Below are 25395 nucleotides of genomic sequence, written 5' to 3'. Positions count from 1 at the left end.
TCAATTGCACCATCATCCCCTATCCTTTGATCAAGTAGTTCTCAATTTTAGTAGCACATAAGCTCTTAAATGACTGTTATTTATTTATTTATTTTTATTTAAAGACAGGATCTTGCTATGTTGCCCAGGCTGGTCTCAAATTCCTGGGCTCATGCAATCCTCCAGCTTCAGCCTCCCAAAACACAGGGATTATAGGAATGAGCCACTGTGCACAGCCATCTAGGAAGCTTTTAAACAAGCCACAAACCCAAGGCCAAATATATCAGAATATGGGGGGAGTGAGGAAGAGGGCTGAGGGGGACACCTGGGCACTGCCACTTTCAAAAACTCCCAAGAGATTCCAATAAGCAGTCACAGTGGAGAATCATAATCTGGATGCACACATGTGTGCAGACAGGCCCATATTCAAGAGTATGACAAACTCTCCAGGTAGAATCACAACCAAAGCCAGGCATGGTGGCTCACGCTTGTAATCCCAGCACTTTGGGAGGCCAAGGCAGGTGGATCACTTGAGGTCAGAGTTCGAGACCAGCCTGGCCAACATGGTGAAACCCCGTCTCTACTAAAAATATACAAATATTAGCCGGGCATGGTGGTGTGCGCCTGTAGTCCCAGCTACTTGGGAGGCTGAGGCAAGAGAAACACTTGAACCCAGGAGGCAGAGGTTGCGGTGAGCTGAGATCATGCCACTGCACTCCAGCCTGGGCAACAGGGCACGACTGCGTTTCAAAAAAAAAATAAATACATACATACATACATACACACATACATACATACATACATAAAAATAATCACAACCAAATTGCTGAATGACATTCCTATATTTAGCAGAGTGGGAGGCAACTACTTTTTCAAACATCTCAAGAGACAACTTTCTTATTTTAGGATAAAGCTAAGTAAAAAAACAAACAAACAAACAAACAAACAAACAAAAAAAAACACTTTTTTATTCCAGTTTACATACACAGAAAACCTCCAAAACCCACCTTTTTATTATTTCAGAATTTGATCTGAACGAGAATTAAACAGGTTAGAGGCACCACCTTAAAACTCAGTTTTAAGATTTTCCTACAGAAGCATGGGCTCATGTTTGCATAAAATCTACAAGCTCCTCAAATGAGCTGCTTATGGGTCCAAAATTTAAAGAGAATTTTTTAATACTTTTTAAACAATATTAGAAACTCAAAAGTCACAAAGTATAAAAACATCTGTATTCTAAGGAATATTTATAAACGCTACAACAAAAATGAGCAAGCATACCCACTCATAAAGGAAAATAATACAACAAAAATGGACAGTTCATCAATTCACATATTACAATTGGCTGAAAAACACACGAAAATATCCAATCTCCTTAATACAATGAATGCTTTAAATCTTCCACAATGACTAAGTTCTTTTTTTTTTTTTTTTTTTTTGAGACGGAGTCTTGCTCTGTCGCCCAGGCTGGAGTGCAGTGGCGCAATCTCTCCTCACTGCAAGCTCCGCCTCCCGGGTTCACGCCATTCCCCTGCCTCAGCCTCCTGAGTAGCTGGGATTACAGGCGCCCACCACCACGCCTGGCTAATATTTTTGTATTTTTTAGTAGAGAAAGAGTTTCACCGTGTTAGCCAGGATGGTCTCGATCTCCTGACCTCGTGATCCGCCCGCCTCGGCCTCCCCAAGTGCTGGTATTATAGGCGTGAGCCACCGCGCTTGGCCCACAATGACTAAGTTTTTAAAAGTTGATACTATCGGCTGGGCACGGTGGCTCACACCTGTAATCCCAGTACTTGGAAGGCCAAGGAGGGCGGATCATGAGGTCAGGAGTTCAAGACCAGCCTGGCCAACATGGTGAAACCCCATCTCTACTAAAAACACAAAAAATTACCCGCTATGGTGGTGCGAGCCTGTAATCCCAGCTCCTCAGGAGGCTGAAGAAGGAGAACTGCTTGAACTTGGGAGGCAGAGGGTGCAGTGAACCAAGATCATGCCACTGCACTCCACCTCTGGGCAACAAAGCAAGACCCCGTCTCAGGGGGAAAAAAAAGACACTATCCAGTGACAAAGGTAAGAGAAACGGGTCATAATTTGTTAATGAGATGGCAACTTTGGTCAAACCTTTTCTGAGGGTAGTTTGGCAGAAGTGATCAAAATTTAAAATGCACATGAACTAGGACCTAGAACTACCCATTATAGGAACCTACTCAACAGAAATACCAAGTATAGAAGTATAAGAATTTTCACATCCACATTATTTGGGAAAGCATTTTCCCATTTATACATTTTTTCAAGAGGAGACTGCCTATAAATTATGCTATATTCATACTTGAAATATTATGCAGCCATTAAAAAAATTAAACTGAGCTATATGCACTGCTATGGAAGGTTATTCATGAGATACCACTGAGCGAAAAAAAACAAGCTACTGAGTAGTGCACAATATTCCATTTTTGTGTTAAAAAAGTAAATTTCTATGATATGGTAATATTCAAAAAGAAATTTCAAATAAATAGAAATTTAAAATATTACCTTTATTTATAACTGTAAATACTATAGGCTTTGCTACTTAAAGTGTGGTTCACAAAATTACAATCACCTGAGTTTGTGAGAAATGTAGAATCCTAGGTCCCAACGGCCATCTACTGAATCTTCACTTCAAACAGACCCTCAAGTGTTCCTGAGGTGATCTGTATGCATGTTAAAGTTTGAGGAGCACTGATATAAGCTACAGGAAGTAATGCTCTTGAGAGCTGGTTAAATTGCAACTGTAAATGGTTTCATTTCCAAATTCTCCTCAGATATGATTAAATACTTAATGCCTTCTAAGAAATTATCATGTGTAATTCAGGTATAGTTTTTCTTCCCTTTAAAGGTATAGGTTTGTTGAGAGCTTTTTATTTAGACTCACTAAAAGGGTCAATATAATTAATGCTTAGTCAATGACATATCATAGAATAACTTCTTTATATATCTGAAGTTCAATGATAGAGGCAGGAAGCAGAGACATTCTAGGCAGACAGGGGTGGGTTCCCAGTGAAACTCCAACTTCAAACCAAAAAGCCTGAAACCTGTGGCCCAAAATGAGAACTTCTGCCTGCCGATTATCTCCCAATTGGTTCTTTCCGAATAATGTCTTTTTACCAATCGAATGTTGCTTTTTCCAAAACTACTGATGGCCAACCTACCCCTCATCCTGTGCAGATAAAGACGAACGAGAGAAGCGGCTTGACTGGAGAGAGGTCCCTGGACTTCAGAGGGACAGCTTGACTTCAGGAAAGATTACCTGCCCAACCTGTCTCTTCTCTAGCTCCCCTCTCTGCTAAGAGCCATTTTCATCACTAAAGAAAATTATCCACCCCCACCATCCTTCAAGCATCTGGCAGGACCTCATTTTTCTTGGACACCAGACAAGAACTTGGGACCCACCAAGTGCAGGTACCCAAAAAAGGCTGTCTGGCTGGGCGCGGTGGCTCACACTGTAATCCCAGCACTCTGGGAGGCTGAGACGGGCAGATTAACCTGAGGTCAGAAGCTCGAGTCCAGCCTGGCCAACATGGCAAAATGCCATCTCTACTAAAAATACAAAAATTAGTGGGGCATGGTGGCGGGTACCTGTAATCCCAGCTATTCAAGACTGAGGCAGGAGAATCGCTTGAACCCAGGAGGCAGAGGTTGCAGTGAGCCAAGATCGTGCCACTGCACTCCAGCCTGGGCGACAAGGGAGAAACTCCATCTAAAAAATAAATAAATAAATAAAGGCTGTCACACTGGCCCTTTGCCCTCACTAGTGGAGGGCAGCTGCCCCACGCAATAAGGCAAGGAACCTACTGAGCTGAGAACACACCGCTGTCCACAGACGGTGGAGCTAAGACAGCATTGTAACATGCCCTCTAGGGCTTCAGGGGTTGCAGGCACCCCAACCTGGGTGCCATCGCAGGGCCCACATGAAACTTGCTCCTGCCAGCACCCAAAGCAGCCAGCCAGATCCTACATTCACTTGCTCACGTGCTCCCTCCTGCAAGGGGTTGAGGGCTGCAGGCAGAGTAAATGGGGCACCTCCATCACAAGTCCAAAGAAGGGGTCAAGAAAAATCCTGCATCACATACAGTACCATCTACTAAATGTAAGAGTAGCATTTTGTCACCAAAGGATGCTCTTGACTTTGATCAATCAGTATTTGGTGGAGGGAATAGAAACCACTAGATATTCTGAGCAAAGGGGAGGTAAAAAGGAATTAGATGCTTAGTTACGGGAAAGAATGGAGGAATGGGGCTATAGGAATATGTCTCCAGGAGTGACTACCAGAATACTACAGAACTGAAATCATAAGAAGCTACCAATGGGACCACTAAATCCAAGAACACATGGCAGATAACTGTGATCCAAGGATTGGAAAGCTTGAATCAGGAAGTTGCCACTGTCACAACTGCCTCTAAATACCTAGCTAGGGGATGTACACAACAAAACAGTCTAGCTGCTGCCTTAACCACAAAAGCCTCTTGATAACTCAAGATGCTGGAGAATAAATAATGCTATGCTGCATTTCTGCTACTGTTGGCAAAATCTCACTTCTTCATGACCCAGACCACAAAAACGAAGAAAACATAAACTCCCTTCAAATCTCCCACATATATAATTGTCGTCAACTATTTTATATCTAGAACCCTAAATGCAAAACAGTCTGAGAAATAGTTTTTGGCCTTCTAGACTACCTAGGACAGAGAAGCACCTAGTGGGGCTGAGGGAGACAATCCACACAATCTCTAGATGGCTTAAAAGTATGTGCATTTTAAAAGAATTTACAACTAAACACTAATCATCAAACTTCCCAGTTTTGAATATTTACTTCTAAGCTACCTCAGGAGAAGGAAGGTAAAAGGCAAAAATGTTGAGGATAATATTCTTGAGAGAACTCCCCCTTAAAGATGCTTCCGAGATTACTTCAGCAGGCAGGAATGTCATACCTTCATCACTTTTTAAATTTTATTTTATTTAAGACAGGGTCTGGCTCTGTCGCTCAGGCTGGAGTACAGTGGCGAGATCCTGGCTCACTGCAACTTCTGCCTCCCAGGCTCAAGCAATCCTCTCACCTCAGCTTCCCAAGTAGCTGGGACTACAGGCACGCGCCACGATGCCAGGCTAACTTTTTAATTTTTTTTGTAGAGACAGGGTTTTGCCATGTTGCCCTGGCTGGTCTGAAACTCTTGGGCTGAAGCAATCGGCCTGTCTTAGCCTCCCAAAGTGCTGGGATTACAGCCATGAGTGAGTGCCCAGCCACTCATTACTCCTGGAGATTATTTAAAGCAAAATTTAACAATGACAAGTTTCAATTAACTGTTGGCAATCCTATAAATACATAACAATTTGAAATTTTGCTGAGATATGCATTTGATTTAAATATGTAATCCTGATGCATCCAAACTTGTTAATAAATGTGCCTAGCCAATGACACATCTGGGCTTTGCTGTTCTTTGCACATTTATTTTATGAGGGAAATTACTTCCTTCTATGTCATCCCAAATATATCATAAAGATTTCACCTCTAGAAAACATCAAGAGTTTAATCAGTGTTTAATACAATGTTTCTGTAAGTAGAAGGATGTTATCACTATGTATAATCATTTGATTTCTTCCATAAAAATTCAACGGCAAACCAAAGTGGGGAGAGATAATGGAAGGGTATATTTACATGAACAATAGAAACAATAGGTAAGGTAACCTTCAATGTTATATCAAAAAAAAAAAAACTCAAGACTTAAAATAGCAGTCTATGGCTTTACATCAAGAGACAAGTCACTTCTAATATATATAACACCCTAGTTTTTAAACTTTTATCGTTACCTGAAACTCCATTCAGGCAAGATTTTCTTGGGTTGCAGTCTCTTAACTGGCTATTCCTTACAGGGGCAAAAAAGCCCTATTGATAAAAAGGGTACAAACTAAAGGTAGAGCCAAGAACCAGGTAACTTAAATTCCAAACTGCCCTGGCACAGTGGGGCTAATGTAAACCATAAATATAGACCATCTCATGCTACTTTATTATTTTTGTGGTGATTAGAATTGTGAGATGATTAAAGTTATTTTGTAACCTTTCAGTTATTTGTTCACATTCTCACTTCCGGGTTCCAACTGTTAAGCCCTAAGTATCAGCATTCCACGTATCTACTGTGGCACATACTAAAAATGTTCCACCAAACACACAAGCAAAACATCTGCGTGACTTCAATGTAACGCCACTTCTTTAACACAACCACTAGGTCATCAACAAACCATCTAGAGACAGCATACAAAAATTTGATTTTTAACAGCATTTGAACCAGTACTTTCTCAAACCGTGCAACTCAAAACACTTACTGACAAGTGGTGGGATTCTGATTAGCAATTCACTGCTTCTTACTCATCCATACTATATATTTGTATATACAATAAATAAAATTTTGTCCAATAACAAACATAAGATTATTTGAAAACCATACTTCTAACTTTATTTTAAAAGAGTGGGCATTTAAATAAATTTGTCTCTTAAAAACTGTTTTCTAAGAAAAATTCTATTTTTGAAAAAAGCCATTGTAGGCTTCTTTAAAGCTAATAAGAGTCATAAATCCAAATGATCTTGAATTAGACAAAAATATACCCCTGTATCCTTTAAGTTTTAAAACCAAGCAATAACAGGCCATGTAAATCTCCAGTACATTCTCTGTCAATTATTCTCAAAATACACAGCTCAATAATTACGAATCATGACAAAGGAATACATAGTGTGTACCTCCTCCCATGAAGGCTGATAGTGAATATTTCGTCTAAGAACACGTCTACATAAACTTCCTGACGATATTTTAAAGAATGAAGGTATCATTAAATGTAGACCTTAAGGATTACATTAAATCACTTTTAAGTTATTTTATTTAATATACATACATAGTTTTAGAAGTTAATGGTACTGCAAGATTTAACAGTGTTCTTTGCCATACTTCAGTCACTACTGATTTCTAATCCTCTGAGGTAACCATTTTAAACTCTTCTGTGTCTTCCAGTATTTACTTTTATGCTAAATATGCTTATGCTCAAGGAGTTATTATTTTTCTATTTTAGATATTATCTGTCACCTTCCTAATGTGAAAGATGAGGATTTAGCACACTACATGCACCTCTCAATCTTTCTTCCAGAACTTATCATTATTTTAAGTTATATCCATTGTTTTTCACATTCAACTGATAGGAATTCCAAAAGAAGAAGAGAGGGAATGAAATTAGCAAAGCAGTAACAGAAGTTAATTCCCCAAAGCTTTATAAGGACACAAGTCTTCCAGTTGAAAGGGTCCACTGAAGATCCAGCACAATGGATCAGAAGATTCACACTTACATCTCTTCAGAGAAAAGGCTGAAACTTAAAAAATAAATAAATAAATAAAGTCATAAAGTGGCTCACACCTGTAATCCCAGCACTTTGGGAGGCCGAGGCGGGCAGATCACGAGGTCAAGAGATCGACATCATCCTGGCCAACACAGTGAAACCCCGTCTCTATTAAAAATACAAAAATTAGCTGGGCATGGTGGTGCGCGCCTGTAGTCCCAGCTACTCGGGAGGCTGAGGCAGGAGAAATCGCCTGAACACAGGAGGTGGAGGTTGCAGTGAGACGAGATCGTGCCACTGCACTCCAGCCTGGCAACAGAGCAAGACTCCAACTCAAAAAAAAAGAGAGAAATGACAACCAGACTACTATCAGTCTTATCACCAACAGTGAATGCAGAAGGCAATGTCTTGCATAAATATTCTAATCTAGAGTTTCCAATCTAGCCAATCTAGCAATCAAGTTTGAAGGAAAATTAAGCACATTATCAGAGCCACAATAAGTAACAGCCTAAGAAAAGTGTTGCAGGGGGGAAAAAAGTGTTGTGAGAGTTAAATTAAGGATGCAGTCCAGCACAATGAGATTCAGTCAAGAAAAAGACATGTATCTAAAAATCAGAGGCTCCAACACAGGAGAATGATGCAAAGTCCGTGGTTGAGAGCTATATGTAAGAGGCTTAGAGGGAAAGCCATCCTGATTACAAGAGCAGAATGAAGGGCTCCAAGGAGTATAAATAAACCCAAACCATCTTGCTACCAGAGTACTGTTCTTAGGAAGGTTCACAGCATTTGAAATTAGACCTGTTAAAAACAAAAAGCAACAGTAATCATAATACACTACTTAGAATGTCATTGATATTTATAAACCATAAAAACAAACATTCAATGATGTCACTTCAAAAATCAAGCTATAAGCGAACTAATAACATTTGTTTATAATCACAAGACAAAAGTATTTTGATAACATATAACTATAGCTGGCATAAAGCGGGGTTCTCAAGGATGGAGGAAGAAAAAGGAAAGAGATAATGTCAAAAGGAAGAGACATATTAAAGCTATAAATGTAATCATTGTAAGATATAACATTTACATTTGTTACCACATGCATGTATTGCTTTTTTTTCTTACAAATAACAAACTGGAGAAAGAGCTACAATAATTATACATTAAATACCATTACTGGCTGGGCTCAGTGGCTCACACCAACACTTTGGGAGGCCAAGGCAGGTGGATCATTTGAGATCAGAAGTTCGAGGCCAGCCTGACCAACATGGTGAAACCCCGTCTCTACTAAAAATACAAAAATTAGCCAAGTGTGGTGGTGTGCGCCTCCCAGCTACTCAGGAGGAGGAGGCGGGAGAATGGCTTGAACCCGGGAGGCAGAGGTCGCAGTGAACCGAGATCACACTACTGCACTCCAGCCTGGGTGACAGAGCAAGACTTAGTCTCAAAAAAAAAAAAAAAAAAAATTATGAAAAGGTGCAAACGATATAAAAAGGCAATTCAGAAAAATGTAAATTAAAACAACTAGTATTTTCTTTACCAGATTAATAAAAATTTGAAGAGTTCTTTTTTTTTTTTTTTAATTTTTGAGATGGAGTGTTTCACTCTTCTTGCCCAGGCTGGAATGCAGTGGCACGATCTTGGCTCCCTGCAACCTCCGCCTCCTGGGTTCAAGCCATTCTCCTGCCTCAGCCTCCCAGGTAGCTGGGATTACAGGCATGCACCACCACACCCAGCTAAATTTTGTATTTTTAGTAGAGACGGGGTTTCGCCATGTTGGTCAGGCTGGTCTCCAATTCCTGACCTCGGGTGATCCACCGCCTCAGCCTCCCTAAGTGCTGGGATCACAGGCGTGAGCCACCATGCCAGACCAAGATTCTTAATAGTTATCAGCAAGGGTATACAGAAAATGGTAGTTCACACACATGTAAATATAAACATAACTTTTGAAAACATTCAGCCTTCTTTACAAAAACTCTGTAAGGGAAGGGAAGAAGACACAAATATGAGTGAATTAGATGTCCAACAATAGGAAAACTGATAAACTGATATGGTTATATTAGAAAATACCATACAATTTTCAAATCTATAGTGTACTGCTAAAGGAAAAAATAGCAACTTGCAGAATAAGGTAGAATTGGAGCAGAAGTGAGAAAGCACAAATGTGCCTCATTTTTATTTAAAAAAAACATTTTGGTTGCAGATTAAAGTCTATTGACATAAGAATGCATCATTTACAAAGTCAAATCTTTCTGAGCAGTGATTTACATCTAGTCAAGAAGTTCACATCTTCACCTCCTTAAGACTCCCCTTTTGTGATCTATTTAGTGGAGCATTAAATACCTAAATACCTTTGGTAGAATCAAAAACAGATAACTGAAAAGGTTTCCAAGACCAGCTGAAAAAAAATCTTAAAAAACCCAAAACATTTTAACACTATTGATTCGAAACATCCCTACTATGGTATATTATGAAGCTTCACTTCCACATGCAAGAAACTAGATCTCCTCAATATAGTATATGGAGTTTACAAAAGTATTAACTAACATCAGCATTTGAGTCACAATTTAGGCTGTGGTAAGATCTTAGGTTTTACAGCTAAGATTGCTGGTTTGAAAACCCAACAATCTTCACTGAAGAACAAATACATATTTTTGTCTGACATTTCATTTGGGAAGCCTTGAGAAGCACTCTATTAACCTATTCAGGGAAACATAGCCTCTTCTTTTTAGAAGCATAACAGCATAGAAAATGATGCAAATATCTGCATCATTCCACCATCCCTATAGCACTCACTTTTCAGCCAATACTAGAATGACACATAAAACCTAACACTTAACCTTATAAGCCTTCCATTTCATCTTCAAGTGTTTGCAACATATGATTAAGTTTTAAAACTTGTCTATAACTGATGTTTTAGGATTCAGTATAAAAATGCTATTGCCCTTCCATCCTAACCCTGTTTTTTTTTAAGCCAGAAATTGCTATTATAACTGCTGTCATTTAGCAAGTAAACTGATACAAATACTTAAGTAAATGGTACAAACATTTAAATAGAATTTCTTAATCTTCCTCATAGTGACGTCAGCGAAATAACAGGAAGATTTAGATTATTTTCATCAAAATATTACAGAGTCAGGAATATAAACAAACATTAACACATAAATATACACACATAGCTCAATCTATCTTCTCTGTTTCTCCTCCCAGTTTACAAAATAGGATCCTTTATCATAGTTTCTGAAAATCAGCCAGCTCCATGAATCAAATTAATACCATTAATATCCTCCATTTAATTATCTCTTCTATTATTCGGCATCTTAAAGACAGTGGCAAATGCCATTTACTTTGTTGCCTAAGTGCCAAGTAGGCTTCTGGTTTAAAACATAATAATAAAGTTGTGCCCTTTACAAGTACATCACATTTGTCATGTCAAAACAAGCTTTCCCACAAAGATTTATAGGATAAATGATGTGCCCTTAAATAATGAGGTACTGGTTGCCAATGTCTGTGTGTAAGTATGTGTGTTTAATGGTCCTTTAATGACTTGTCTTTGGAATGATTCTGTCCTACCTTTGCTGCTGCAGCCCGCCTGTCCTTTGCATCACTGAATTCATACTTCTGGAAGTACCCAATATGCACTGTAACAGACAGATGGACAGATCAATGGGCCACAGCGGCAAAGGCCAAAGAGACACACTTGATAAAAATTAAAATCAAGATATATATAAAGGGGTGGGGAAAACCAGAAGAAAACACCCCTATCTATATTCTATAGTAAAATACCTGAACTTGGTATTTGCAACCATCCCATGCATATATCCAAATAAGCTATTCTTGATTATCGCAACAGGCAAAATAAATCAGTATTTTTAATACCACTGATAGTTACAGATACAGTAGGCACTTTTGTAACCAGGCCACACAGTTTCTTCAAATAGAGATTGCTCTTTGGTACATAAACTATCACATCCATAGAAGGCTTTCTGCACCAAAATTAAAATGGCAATTATTGCAAGCAGGAAGTTTCTACTGTGACGCTAAGGTCTGTGTGCTTAGAGTATGTTTGTATTTCAGCATTTTGCCATTCTACATTCCTGCCTTTATAAAAACGTTTGCTAGAACCACATCTAGGTAAGACAACTTTGGGGGCTTAAAACAATATGTAACAGTATTATTTAGGTCGATTATCAAACTATAATAGTAAGACATTTATATACAAAACTATGGCCAGGCACAGGGCTCAAGCTTGTAATCCCAACACTTTGGTAGGCTGAGGTGGGAGGACTGCCTGAAGCCAGGAGTTTGGGACTAGCCTGGACAACAGACCCCATCTCTAAAAAAACTTTTTTTTCAATTAGGTGTGGTGGTGTGTGCCTGTAGTCCCAGCTGCTCAGGAGGCTGAGGCGGAAGGATTGCTCGAGCCCAGGAGTTGAAGGCTGCGGTGAGCTGTGATTACACCACTGCACTCCAGCTTGGGTGACAGAAAAACAGTATCTCTTGAGGAAAAAAATTGTAAGATATATTTTTGTATAGTATATATACTTGTATATCATAGTTTATATAGCATATATAGTTACACCTCAATAAGCTTCTAAAAGCTATTTTTAAAAAACAAACCTTAAAACAGTGTCTCAACATTCTAGCTCAAGCCAGTATAAATATTGTGTTTTGATACAGAAATTTTTGCCTGACATTAACCCAAATACCTGTCTGACCTGTCTTCACCAAGAGCTTACAGCCATGAAAGAACAATTTTAATTTAATCAATTGTTTTATTTTGCATGCATCTAAAATAAACTAGATCCATGCTACATGTTTAAGGAAGTTTCAGGAAACTTTTGTTTATAGGAGATCTAACCATTTGTATATTCTTTTGTTTATAGGAGATCTAACCATTTGTATATTCTTTATTATTTTAACCCATCAAGAACATGGATAAATAAAGACACATGATAACCAAATGCAATCCATGATCCTTGACCGAAAGAAGAAAAGCTATAAAAGACATATTGGACAAATGGGGAATACTGAATTAGACTTTTTTTTCTGTGACAACTTGAGATATACCATGAAATTAACTCTCAAAAGTAGTTCAGTGGTTTTGACTATATTCACAGAGTTGTGACAGTTGTGTCAACCATTAATTTTAGAACATTTCATCACCCTAAAAAGAAACCCTATACTCATTAGCAGTCACTCCCCATTTCCCCCACTCAGCCTCTGACAACCACTGATCTACTTTCTATCTCTATAGATTTGCCAATTCAGGACATTTTGTATAAATGATATCACACAGTATAAGGGCTATCGTGACTGGTTAATTTTGCCACTTAGGCTGACAAGCTGAGAGCCTGTCATGAACACTGCCCTAGGTCTCTTTTACTGAGGGAATGGAGAGCAACTATTAACTATTCACCAAGTTAGTTAAATGAAAGTCGCTTAAAGCTTCAACTACACAATTACAATACTCACAGATGATGAAACAGAATTTATTAAAATCAAATTTACATACGAAGTCACAAAGCTGGTAAAAGGCAAAGCTGGAACTGAATGTGGTTCTAAATGACACCAAAGACTTAATCACTAAGTTTTTTTTTTTCCTAATAATTCATCATTTCTCACGGTATCTTGAATGCCTTCCCTCCTCCATTCCAGCCTTGCTAACCCATTTCTTTCACAGGTTATTCTAATGGATTACTCACTACTCTCCCAGTTTCCTAATCTCGTCCTGTTCTCATTTATTTCCTATAGTACCAACAGAGTGGTCTTTTAAACTCTAATTCCTTATTAATTTAAAAGTTTAAAGTTGTTTCACGTAGTCCTAGTGAATTAAGTCCATCTCAACAGCACTACGCTAAAAGCTTTCACAATCTGATCACACTGCCTGTCTAGCCCCAGCTCCTACCACTCTACTTCCCAGTAATTTCAGCAATATTCAATTCCTTATTGTTCATTCAACATACCAGAACTTCTTCCATTCCTCTTCCTCCTTTGTCTGGAATGCCACCTCTAACCCCATCTGCCTAGTAAGCTACCATTCATTTTTCAAAATTCAGCTTCCATTCCTACCAGCAAGTCGGTCCTCCCAGAGAAGAGCATTAAATATTCCTTCTCGACCTTATGCTTCTACTATGAAACAAAGCATCGCATTTTAATTTATTTATACATTATTTCTTAAAGAGTTGTCCATTATCTGTATTCCCCCAGCAGTGTGGCAGCTAAAGAAATCTCAGCTGATAAAAATAAATCAAGTACTCAATTTACAAATGGTTCCCAATTAAACTGAAGCATTATATTTAGGGACCCACTAACCTCAGAAATTCATAAACTATAATATGATTATTTAGGATCTTATAAGAAATATAAAAATCAGGTTAGGGAAGGGTTCTGCATTTATGAGAAAAGTACTAAGACATCAATAATACTGTGAGGGAGGGAACCAGGTAGTTGAGGTATAAAGGCAGATATACATGTTTTTTTTAAATCTTTTGTGCTTTTTGAATTTGAACCAAGAAAATATATGTATGCACAGTCAAACAATAAAAAATTTAAAATCCTTTAAAAAAGTTTATAAACAGTCACTCTTAGCATACTAAGACTGTTTTAACTTTTTTTAAAAAATCTGAGGTTATGGAGAAAAGCTCAGTATACATCTTATTTCTATATTTTGTTTTGTACATTGAATGAAGAAAAACCTGATTCACAAAGATAAGTTTGCAATGCAATTTCAATATTCTTTGCTTAAAATGATCTAGAATCTTTAAAAATGTAGTAGAAAACATTCTACTCAGAGCTAACTAGTTAACTGTCTAGAAAGTGCTTTTATTTTTATAAATTCTGAGTCAGAGAAAATATACAGAACCCAAAACTATTAATATAGTAATATCAAGATGAATTACTTATTTGTTACTGCAAAACCCACCAACCCTTCAGTATCTGCAATGAGGGTATGAACAAACAGATCTGCCTGATATTTATTTAATTGAGCAGGGTGCACATGTGCTGCTGTAGTGTTATACCTTATGTAAACTTTGCCTGAACAGACATGCACAGGCCTCAATCCAAAATACCAGTGCAGAATAATCTTTCTAATCAACAATCCATAAGAAGTAAACCAGAATAAGCAGCAGCTTTATTCTGGGTTCTGACCTCCCCACAAAAAAAGTGTTAGTCTGGATTAGGTTATCGCACTGCTAGTCTCCAATATGTTAAATAAGTCTTTAAAATTATAGAATGGCTATCATGAGAAGGGTTAGAACCAGGTAGGTTCAGGTAAAAAGCTACAGGAAGACAAAATCAGAGTATGAAAGAACTCTAAATCAGAGGTCTTCTGGAAGTAGCTGTGAAGGTTTAGCCAGAGTAGACATTTAAGAATAGTCTACAGGACCACTTACCAGGGAGGTAGTACTTGATATGTGGTTGGCTAGGATAACCATTAGGATCCTTCCAACCTTGTTAATTTGACTCTATGTGAATCAAAAACTGTATTGACAGTGGTATGAATCAAAGATTAGGCAAGCTTACTGCCATCCTTAAATCTTCAAATATTGCTTAATGTTATACTTTCATTCCTAAGGGTGACTAGAATACTTCTGTATATTTAAAAGTCCTATTTTCACCACTGTGGCTTTATAGCTGGGTGGAATGCAACATTATAATCAAGCTTCATACATTATCATATATCCTAAGGACCCAGCTATTATATTAATGCAATACAATTAGAGATGACTATTAAAAACAGACAACATTTTTAGGGCCAATGAAATGTAATTACTACATTTAAAAATTCTGTAACAAACCAGTGACTAAAATTATGTACATACGTTTCCAAATTTCAAAGGAACATTTCCAAATTAAATGACAAGTAATTTGAGGCCCACTCCCTAAGTTTTCCCCTTCATAAGAGGTGAAGTGGTGAACAGGTTAAAAAGTAAACATATTTTCTCACATTTGAAGTTAAACGGCATTAGTAATAAGCTCACCTGAGAACTTTACTAAAGAACTATTTTCTCATTACCGAGCAAAATAAACTGGCTCTTCTCCCTTTAAAGCAAGCATTTGTTATCTAGTGCCTCCATAACAGTTTCACGGTGCTATTCTTCCAGAATCTCTTAGTGCTTCTTTCAGAAGAATGCTGGGCTTTGTGGACCACTAGTCTAAGTTTGTAACTTCATACATAAATAATGAACAAATTTTATATAATATATATGTATTCTATTACTTTGGTCGAGAATTATTTTTTATTACACTTTGTGTTTTTAAATGCTTAGAGTAGAAAACAGTAAATGTTGTAACAGCAATTTTGGCTTGATATTTTCTTGAGGATGGTACATATGTAAGCTGTAAAGTCTTAAATGGGGTATGTGGTAGACTTCTGACTCTATTCCACTCTTAGTCATTTATTTGGATTCAGAGGCCACAGCAATGAAGTCACAAGTCAGAGCCCATTGACTCAGCCTGTGTAAGTCAGTCCTCTGGAGCACAGCAGGATGGAAAAAGGTAGAAGAGTTCCGCAGAGGCAAACAGAAAATACCCAGCACACACAACAGTAACATTCACATGTTTGTGTATATTTAATGATATAAAATACTGAGTTCCAACTCCAGCTATGAAAAGCTGGTTATTTAATTCCTCTATGCCTCTAATTCCTTAACCACAAAACAGTAAAAATGTCACCTATTTCACATAACAGTTGTGATAACTAAAGTTCCGTAAGATAACTGGTTAAGAGCAAAAAGTAGTATGTCAGAGAATGAGGGAAGGGTTAATTCAGTGAATTTGGTAGAAGAGAAATGTGAACAATTCACAAAGGAAAAAAATGGGGATAGTACCAAGACTTATTTTTATCAATAATAAAATCAATTAGAAAATTCATTCATATCTGACTTTTCACTCAATGTCTATCAGCTATGTTCCAGGAACTTTGTGGGTACAATGTGAATACCAAAATTAATACACTGATCAAACAACCAAGAATTTCAGAGTCTATCTAGTAAGGAAATAATGAGATAAGAGCTTCTTATTATAAAAGTATATACAAAATTCTGAGGCTCACAGGGAAAGATTCAAGGAAGAAACAATATTTACAGTGGGTCATGAAGTATGAATGGGTGTATGGAGGGGTAGCGGGGAAGCATTTGAAGCAAAGGAAAAAAACCTTACAAAGGCATACAGAAAATTTCCACAGGGAATGTTTATGCTATAATACGAATAAGCATAAAGAAATGGCAGCTAAGGTAGATAGGTGCACATTATGAAAAGCCTGATCTATCATGCTAATAAATCTTTTATTTTTTATTTTTATTTTTTTCGAGACAAGAGTCTTACTCTGTCATCCAGCCTGGAGTGCAGTGGCACGATCTCGGCTCACTGCAACCTCTGCCTCCCAGGTTCAAGCAATTCTCCTGCCTCAGCCTCCCGAGTAGCTGGGATTACAGGAGCACGCCACCACACCGGGCTAATTTTTATATTTTTAGTAGGCACGGGGTTTCACCATGTTGGCCAGGCTGGTCTTGAACTCCTGAACTCATGATCCGCCCACCTCAGCCTCCCAAAGTGCAGGGATTACAGGTGTGAGCAAATCTTTTATCCTAATCTGCATTGTTTAGTCATTGGAACTCAAAGGCTCAAAACATGTTTGGCTAAGTAGGTTCCTTTTAAGTTTCCTATGTTATTGGCTGCCCACATAACCACTCCTATCCCTGCTTCTTCTCCCATCCCTGCTTGTCATGAATGATAAAGATTTGATATGCTTCCTCAGACTATAGATTTAGGCCAAATATGAACATTTTTGAAACTACAGTACAGTGGTCCCCAACTTTTTGGCACTAGGGACTGGTTTCATGGAAGACAATTTCTCCATGAAAGGAGAGGGAGGGGAGCGGAGTCGGACAATAACAATGAATATTCCACCTCAGATTATCAGGCATTAGATTCTCATAAGGAGTGCCAACCTAGATCCCTTGAATGCACAATTTACAATAGGGTTTGCATTCCTATGAGAATATAATGCCGCTGCCAATCTGACAAGAGGCAGAGCTCAGGTGGTAATGCTCGCTGTCTGCTCACCTCCTGCTGTGCTGCCCAGTTCACAACAGGCCACAGCTTGGGGATTGGGAACTCCTGCTGTAATAAACTGAGTAAGGTGACTAACTTGTAAGAGAAGGAGACTTTTTTTTTTTTTTTTTTGAGAAGGAGACATTTCGGCATTCCCTGAAAAACATTTTTTTTTGCTAGAGATGGGGTCTCACTATGTTGCCCAGGCTGGTCTCAAACTCCTTGGTTCTATCAATCCTCCTGCCTCAGCATCCCAAAGTGCTGGGATTACAGGCGTGAACCACCGTGACTGGCCTCCCTGAAAAATCTGTGGTGACTATACGTATTACATTCACAAGGCTACAAAGGCCTCTTTTCCATTATTATCATCCTTTTCACAGTTCTTTTGATTTTTCTGATTCTTTTCCAAAGAGAGCCTTCTAATAGCTTTTAACAAGACTCTACTTATCCACAAAGATCAATATTTCCCTTTCCTAAAAACCTTAACTGGTTGCTTTGGAGGGCAAGCTTTCCGTAACCCACAGAGGTGCCAACATATAACAAAAGTGAACCATACCAGGGTTGACATCTTATAAGAATAACATTTCAAAAGACAAACTGGTAGTGTGTGGAAATTTGAGGTAACAGCAATACGCTAAGATTCTCAACTGTGGAAACCTGCCCAGGGTAGGTCCAGAAACAGAAACAAGCTCACAAGTCAAAAGCACACACAAATGTTTTCATTTTGGGACGACCACCATACTTCAGTATGCAGAAGTGCTTTAGGCATACCTCCCATTTTGTCACACAAGCAATTAAGATGTGTCCTTAAGGAATAAAGACTTAGAAAACTAGTAATTTTTACTTCTTCATTTAGGATTAAGTGAAACGTATTTTTTTACTCTGAGTGTGTGATAGTGAAGAACACAATGACTACTAGCATACTTTGGTGCCACTGATATCTTTTGTACTAAGGTGCCAGTGGTTTTACCTCCTCATTGCCCTGCAACATCAGCACAAATGCCAGAACATTTTAAGAGGCAAATAGTGTCTTTCTGCTATTATTAAATAGTTTTGTTCTTATGGACCATACTTTGAGAAGTACTGTATTAAACTGAATCAACTGTCTTTTTTTTTTTTTTTTTTTTTTTGAGACATGGTCTCACCTTGTTGCCTAGGCTGGAGTGCAGTAGCACAATCTCGGCTTCCTACAGCCTTGACTGACCTCCTGAGCTCAGTAGTCCTCTTCTCCCACTTCAGCCTCCCAAGTAACTGACTACAGGCACATGCCACCAAGCCCAGCTAATTTTATTTTTTTTTTTTTTGTAGAGAAAAAGTCTATGTAGCCCAGGCTGGTCTCAAACTCCTAGACTCAAGTAATCCTCTGGCCTCAACCTCCCAAAGTTCTGGGATTGCAGGCGTGAGCCACTGCACCTGGGTGATTCCACTGTCTTTAACATCATCACTGTGTCAGTTCACACAAAGCGCCAGGGAACTATACGCAAATAATAAAGTTTCCCATAAAAGGCTGAATATTCAGGGACCTTAAGAAGCTTGTCCTCTTGGAATTCAAACATTTCTTCCTTGCCATCTTCTTACACTACCACTTTGGCATTATCTAGAAATCATAAAATAATTTGTTAGTGCCAGAAGAAAATCTTGTCTGGATCCCTTTGGTTTACCACAAGGAAACTGAGAAAGCAAGCATTTACTAGGCAAGGACAAACTTCAACAAATATTTACTGAGTTTCTTCTGTCAGAGAAGAAACTCTGCTATGAACACAAAGATGAAGGAGTTTTAGTTCTCACCTTCAAAACCCTCATATATAGCTAGAGGCTTGGCTATAGGGATAGCTATATCATAACCTCTTATAGGCTATACCAAATATCCATATGAAGCACTATTCAAACATAGATAAGGAAGCACAGGAAAGGTAGAGAAGAACCTGAAAAGAGATGAGCCACCGCAGCCAGCCTAGCAGATTCTCAATAGGAATATATCAGGCAGTTAAGAAGAGAAAGAGCTGGGCACGGTGGCTCATGCCTGTAATCCCAACACTTTGGGAGGCTGAGGTGGGAAGATCGTTTGAGTCCAGGAGGTCGAGACCAGTCTAGGCAACATGGCAAAAAATTCTGTCTCTACCAAAAACAAAACAAACAAACAAAAAATAAATAAATAAAAATAATAATACAAAAAATTAGCCAGGTGTAGTGGCATGCAACTGTAGTCCCAGCTACTCAGGAGGCTGAGGTGGGAGGATCGCTTGAGCCCAGGAGTTCAAGGCTGTAGTGAGCCGTGATCGTGCCATTGCACTCCAGCCTGAGCGACAGAGCAAAAACCCTGTCTCAAGAAAAAAGAGAGATAGAAAGAAAAGGTATCAAAAGAAGAGGGACAAGTATGAACAAAAGCATGAAAACACAAATATGTGTTACACAGTAAAGAATTACAAACAGTGCAACTGGGGGTGATAAGGGATGAGGAACAACTGCAGATGAGATTGAAAAAAATTAGCTATGTTAAGATGGGGAAGCCATGAACGCCACAGTAAGGAGTCTGGGATAGACTTTTGACAGAAAGTCTCTTTTTAGCAGGAGGATGACTATTAAATTTGTGTTTGGTAACAGAATGATACACTGGAAGCCCAGAGACAAGGAGGCAAAATAAAAAGGTCCTAAACTAGGATTAGTTAGTAAAAAGGATAGCAACAACATGAAACAAATTTCAGAGGTAACTTGATCAGGGATAACTGGATGTGGAAAATGAAGGAAAAAAATAAATCAAGGATGACTCAAATCCCAAGAATGGTTCTCAGATAAGCCAATAAAAGGGGGAAAAGCCTCAAAGAGAGAAGGTATTAAATTTGAGTTTCAAGTAAGTTTCAGATAAATATCTGTCCAAATGTCACAAATTCCAAGATAAATGTCCACATTAGAGGCTGTCACTTATAAATACTTGCTAAGAATCAGGTAATACTTCTCGGTTTCTAGTTTACACTTTATCCCTAAAAACACTGTACAATTGTGATTAGGAGAGAGGACATATTACCAGGTAATTAGAGCCAGTTAATATCTGAGTTATAAGTATGACAGTTTCAAAGGCAATGGCAAAGCAAGCCTGGGGAGAAGTGTCTAGGATGATAGCTATTCTTAGCATTGTCTAAGCAAATGTCTCAGTAACAAGAAAATGTTACCTAATACTTCATTACCTGCTCTGTTTTTTGCCAAAATGTATTGTCAGGGCACTTCTGACACTTTTAAGTGGAACAGAGCAAAAAAGGAAAGAACAATACTACAGAACAATATTTACATACAAAAAATAATAATAATAGGAGAAAATTCCTGAATATTTGGCATTTTTCATTTAAATCTTCAAATTTTTGGCCTTAAAACCAAAATTGTCAGGCTGGGCACAGTGGTTCATGCCTGTAATCTCAGCACTTTGGGAGGCTGAGGAGGGCGGATCACCTGAAGACAGGACTTCGAGACCAGCCTGGCCAACATGGTGAAACCCTGTCTCTACCAAAAAATACAAAAATTAGCCAGGTGTGGTGATGCATGCCTGTAATCTCAGCTAATTGGGAGGCTGAGGCACGATAATCACTTGAACCCAGGAGGCAGAGGCTGCAGTGAGCCAAGATCATGCCACTGCAACTCCAGCCTGGGCCACAGAGACTCTGTCTCAAAAAAAAAAAAAAAAAAAGTCATTTTTAAAAATGAAAAAAAAAAGTAGGGCTCTGGAAAGCTGATTTGCCAGAGCAGATGTTAGAGCATTAAGAATTTTTTAAGCCACCTTCTGAGATAGCATACTATCCATCACTTAAACACTAACTGGGCATCAACTATACCCCAAGCTGTATCAAATGAGACATTACAGCAGTCCCCTTCATCCTCAGGGAACATGTCCCAAGACCCTCAGTGGAAGCTTGAAAGTGTAGGTAATACCGAACTTATACATGCTATGTTTTTTCAATCTGTTAACAGTGAAGTGACCAGCCGAGGCCAGTAGCAGGTAGGTAGCCTATATACTGCTATATACTGGATAAAGGGATGATTCACGTCCTGGGTGGGATGGTGAGAGATTTCATCATACTGAGAATGGTGTACAATTTAAAACTTACAAATTGTTTTTTTCTGAAATTTTCTATTTAATATTTTCAGACTGCTGCACACCTCAGGTAACTGAAACCTTGGAAATTGAAACTGTAGATAAGGGGAAACCATTGTATGGTCAAGCCAGATGACCTCCTATCACTAGGTGAATGACAATTCAGGGAAAAAAAAATCAAAAATTTAGGAAGAAACTTAAATCATAAGTGATTATAGAAATCTACTGACTTTATAAAAGTGGCTTGACAGCTTTTTAAAAAAATATACATGAGGCTTTTTAAACACTGAAAATAATGCAAGGACCACCACTACTATCTCCATTGGCCCCAAAGGATCCAGTCACTCCAGGTTAGAAGCAGCCTGATTACTATCTCATCCAATAATGTCAACCTAAATAAATTCTCATTCTTCTATTTATCCCATCATTTAATGAAAATAATTAAGCTATTTATACAAAGTTACATAGTAATATAGTGTCAAGATCAAAGGATGAGTTGTGTATATACAGTCAATAATTTAGCAAAGTTATGGCCTATGATACTATGCCTATTATAAGAAAGACAGCAATTACCTAGAAGGCAGGAATGACTGAGGAAAGGGGGGTTGATTAACCTCAGGAAGAAAAATTTTTCCTTCAGGATTCCAAAATGATAGTTATATAAAAAACAAAACCATTCAGGGTGCTATAGGTACTAAGAACAATGAGTGGAAGCTAATATGGAAGTAGATTTTCTTTCCATTAAAAAAAAAATCAATAGGCAAACACTGGATTGAGATGCATCACAAAAATAGCTCACTGTTATTTATTTGTAGTTAAGCAGAGACGGCAGTGTTTTAGAAAGATTTCTTACAAAAGCAGGAGCTCTCGACCCTGGATGTGCATTAAAATAATCCAGGAAAGATTCTTGTTTAATGGCAATGCCTGGTCCAAACCCCCCAGAGACCCACTTACTTGGTATGGGGTAGGGCCTGCGTGCCTGTATTTTTTAAAATCCCCAGGTAAGAAAATCTAAGTAAGATCACATCAATGTCATTACCCTCATTGTGATACTGTGCAAGATGTTTTGCAAGATACTGTTTTTATAAGATGTTACCACTGTAGAAAAATCGGTAAAGAGTATGTGGGATTCAATGCAATACAACTTTAGTCCGGCCAAGAACGGCTATAATCAAAAAATTAACAAATAATAGATGTTGTCATGGATGTGGTGAAAAGGGAACATTTCTACGCTGCTGGTGGGAATGTAAACTAGTACAACCACTATAGAAAACAGTGCGGAGATTCCTTAAAGAACTAAAAGTAGAACTACTATTTGATTCAGCAATCACACTACTGGGTATCCACGCAGAGGAAAAGTCATTATACGAAAAAGATACTTGCACACGCCATTTATAGCAGTACAATTCGCAACTGCAAAAATGGGGAACCAGCCCAAATGCCCAGCAATCAACAAGTGGATAAAGAAACTGTGGTGTGTGTGTGTGTATATATATATGTGTATATATATACACATATATATGTATGCACACATATATATACATATATATACACACACATACACATACGTGTATATATGTATACACACACACATATATATATATGATGGAATACTACTCAGCCATAAAAGGGAATGAGTTAATGGCATTTGCAGCAACCTGGATGGGACTGGAGACTATTATTCTAAGAGAAGTAAATCAAGAACAGAAAACCAAACATTATATGTTCTCACTCATAAGTGGGAGCTAAGCTATCAGCATGCAAAAGCCTAAGATTGATATAATGAACTCTGGGGACTCGGGGGAAAAAGGTGAGAAGGGGGTGAGAGATAAAACACTACAAACTGGGTTCAGTGTATATTGCTCAGATGATGGGTGCACCAAAATCTCACAAATCACCACTAAAGAATTTACTTATGTAACCAAATACCACCTCTTCCCCAATAACCTAGGGAAATAAAATTTTTTGGAAAAAAAGAATATGTGGGATTTTTGCATTATTTCTTGTAACTGCATGTGAATCCACAATTTTCTTTTCTTTTTTTTTTTTTTTTTTTTTTTTTTTGTGATGGAGTTTCACTCTTGTTGCCCAGGCTGGAGTGCAATGGCATAATCTTGGCTCACTGCAACCTCTGTCTCCTGGGTTCAAGTGATTCTCCTGCCTCAGCCTCCCGAGTAGCTGGGATTACAGGCGCCCACCACCACGCCCAGCTAATTTTTGTATTTTTTTAGTAGAGACGGGGTTTCGCCATGTTGGCCAGGCTGGTCTCGAACTCCTGACTTCAGGTGATCCGCCTGCCTCGGCCTCCCAAAGTGCTGGGATTACAGGCGTGAGCCACCATGCCCAGCTGTGAATCTACAATTTTCTATTTTAAAAACAGTAATGAAAAAAAATCTCCAGGTGATTCCATTACATAGCTAGAGTTTAAAAAAAAAAATCAGTAAACTGGAGAATCTCAAATTCCTACCAATTCTGAGACTACAAGCTATTTTAAACTTAAGCCACTGAAAGGTTATTAGGAATGTTTATCATTTACAGGTATAATGTTTTGCAAAGGCAAAAGTAATTAATTTATGGTTAATCCAAAATAAAAAATCCAAAACACTATGTTCTCCCAATAGCATACAAAAAGATTGGATAGAAAGGCATTATATAATAGCTGTAATTTACCTCTTAACAGAGAGAGAGAGAGACAAACAGCTGGCCTCTAAGATAGCCCCCAAAGACCCCTGCCTCCTGGTCTTCACATCTTTGTATAATCCCCTCCGATTGAGTATGGGCTGGATTTGGTTATTCACTTATAACAAATAGAATATTGCAAAGTGATGCGACGTTACTTCTGAAATTAAGTTATAAAAACTTTGTGGCTTCCATCGTATGGGCCTTTTCTCTAAGATCCCTCACTCTGGAGGAAACAAGCTACTGTGTTATCAGCCACTTTATGGAGAGGCCCACATGGCAAGGAACTGATATCTCTGGGCAACAACTAGCCAGTGAAAATCTGGCCTGGTCACAGCCAAATGAGTGAGCTCGGAAGGGGAAGCTTCCCCAGTCAAGCCTTGAGGACTGCTACCCAGGCCAGACACGGTGGCTCATGCCTGTAATCCCAGCACTTTAGGAGGCTAAGGCGGGCAGATCCCTTGAATTAAGGTGTTCAAGAGCAGCCTAGGCAACATGGCAAAACAAAAAAATACTGGTCTCTACCCAAAAACCCACAAAAACAAAAAAATAAGCTGGGGTGTGGTGGTGCACATCTATAGTCCCAACTACTCAGGAGGCTGAGGTAAGGAGGATCACTTGGACTCAAGAGGTGAGGGTTACAATGAGCCGAGATTATGCCATTGCACTCCAGCCTGGGCACCACAGCAAGCCTCTGTCTTTAAAAAAAAAAAAAAAAAAAAAAAAAAAGAGAGAACTGCTACCGAGCTGTCACCTTGGTTGCAGCCTTGTAAGAGACCATAAGCCAGAGGCCCCCAGGTAAGCTGCATCCAGAATTGTGACTCACAGAAACTATGATATAACAGATCCTTGTTTTTTTAAGTCACTAAGTTTTGGGGTAACATAAGGCAAAAGATAACCAATCTATATAGTTACCACAGGTCAACCCCAAAAGAATCTAATCTGATGACTTCTGCTTACCTTTCATCACAGTATTTAATCTTCCAGGTTCTACATTATTATCCAGCATTTATAAACTCCACTCTACTTTAGCTGATTTCACCATTACCCAAAAACTCTCCTCATTCTCACCTCATTCAGTTTCTTAGAATGACTTCCTCTTTTTTATCCACCCAAATCCTAGCCATCTTTGACAACACCTACAGACGTCTCTTCCATGAGTATCTATTACTATCCACTTATTTAAATCACTCACTAACCTAACAGCTTTAACTCTAAGAGATTCTCAACTCCTTAA

General features: G+C 38.5%; 1 protein-coding gene across 3 annotated transcripts in view; it reads right to left on the bottom strand.

Annotated features, from left to right (window-relative positions):
- The window catches only part of ARIH1 (ariadne RBR E3 ubiquitin protein ligase 1), a 111867-nt gene that overhangs the window by 78437 nt on the left and 8035 nt on the right, over positions 1-25395 (bottom strand). The window contains exon 2 of one of the 3 annotated variants that reach the window (XM_031002294.3): positions 10910-10977. The exons of the other annotated variants lie outside the window; for them this stretch is intronic. Coding sequence (XP_030858154.1) covers positions 10910-10977 — 68 coding nt within the window. The remainder of the gene's footprint in view (positions 1-10909; positions 10978-25395) is intronic. 3 annotated transcript variants of the gene reach the window in all.

Source organism: Gorilla gorilla, chromosome 16 (genome assembly GCF_029281585.2).
Source record: "Gorilla gorilla gorilla isolate KB3781 chromosome 16, NHGRI_mGorGor1-v2.1_pri, whole genome shotgun sequence".
Lineage (NCBI taxonomy): Eukaryota > Metazoa > Chordata > Mammalia > Primates > Hominidae > Gorilla > Gorilla gorilla.
The sequence above is the reverse complement of the archived record's forward strand: the minus strand, read 5'-3'. Positions and strand labels throughout refer to the sequence as shown.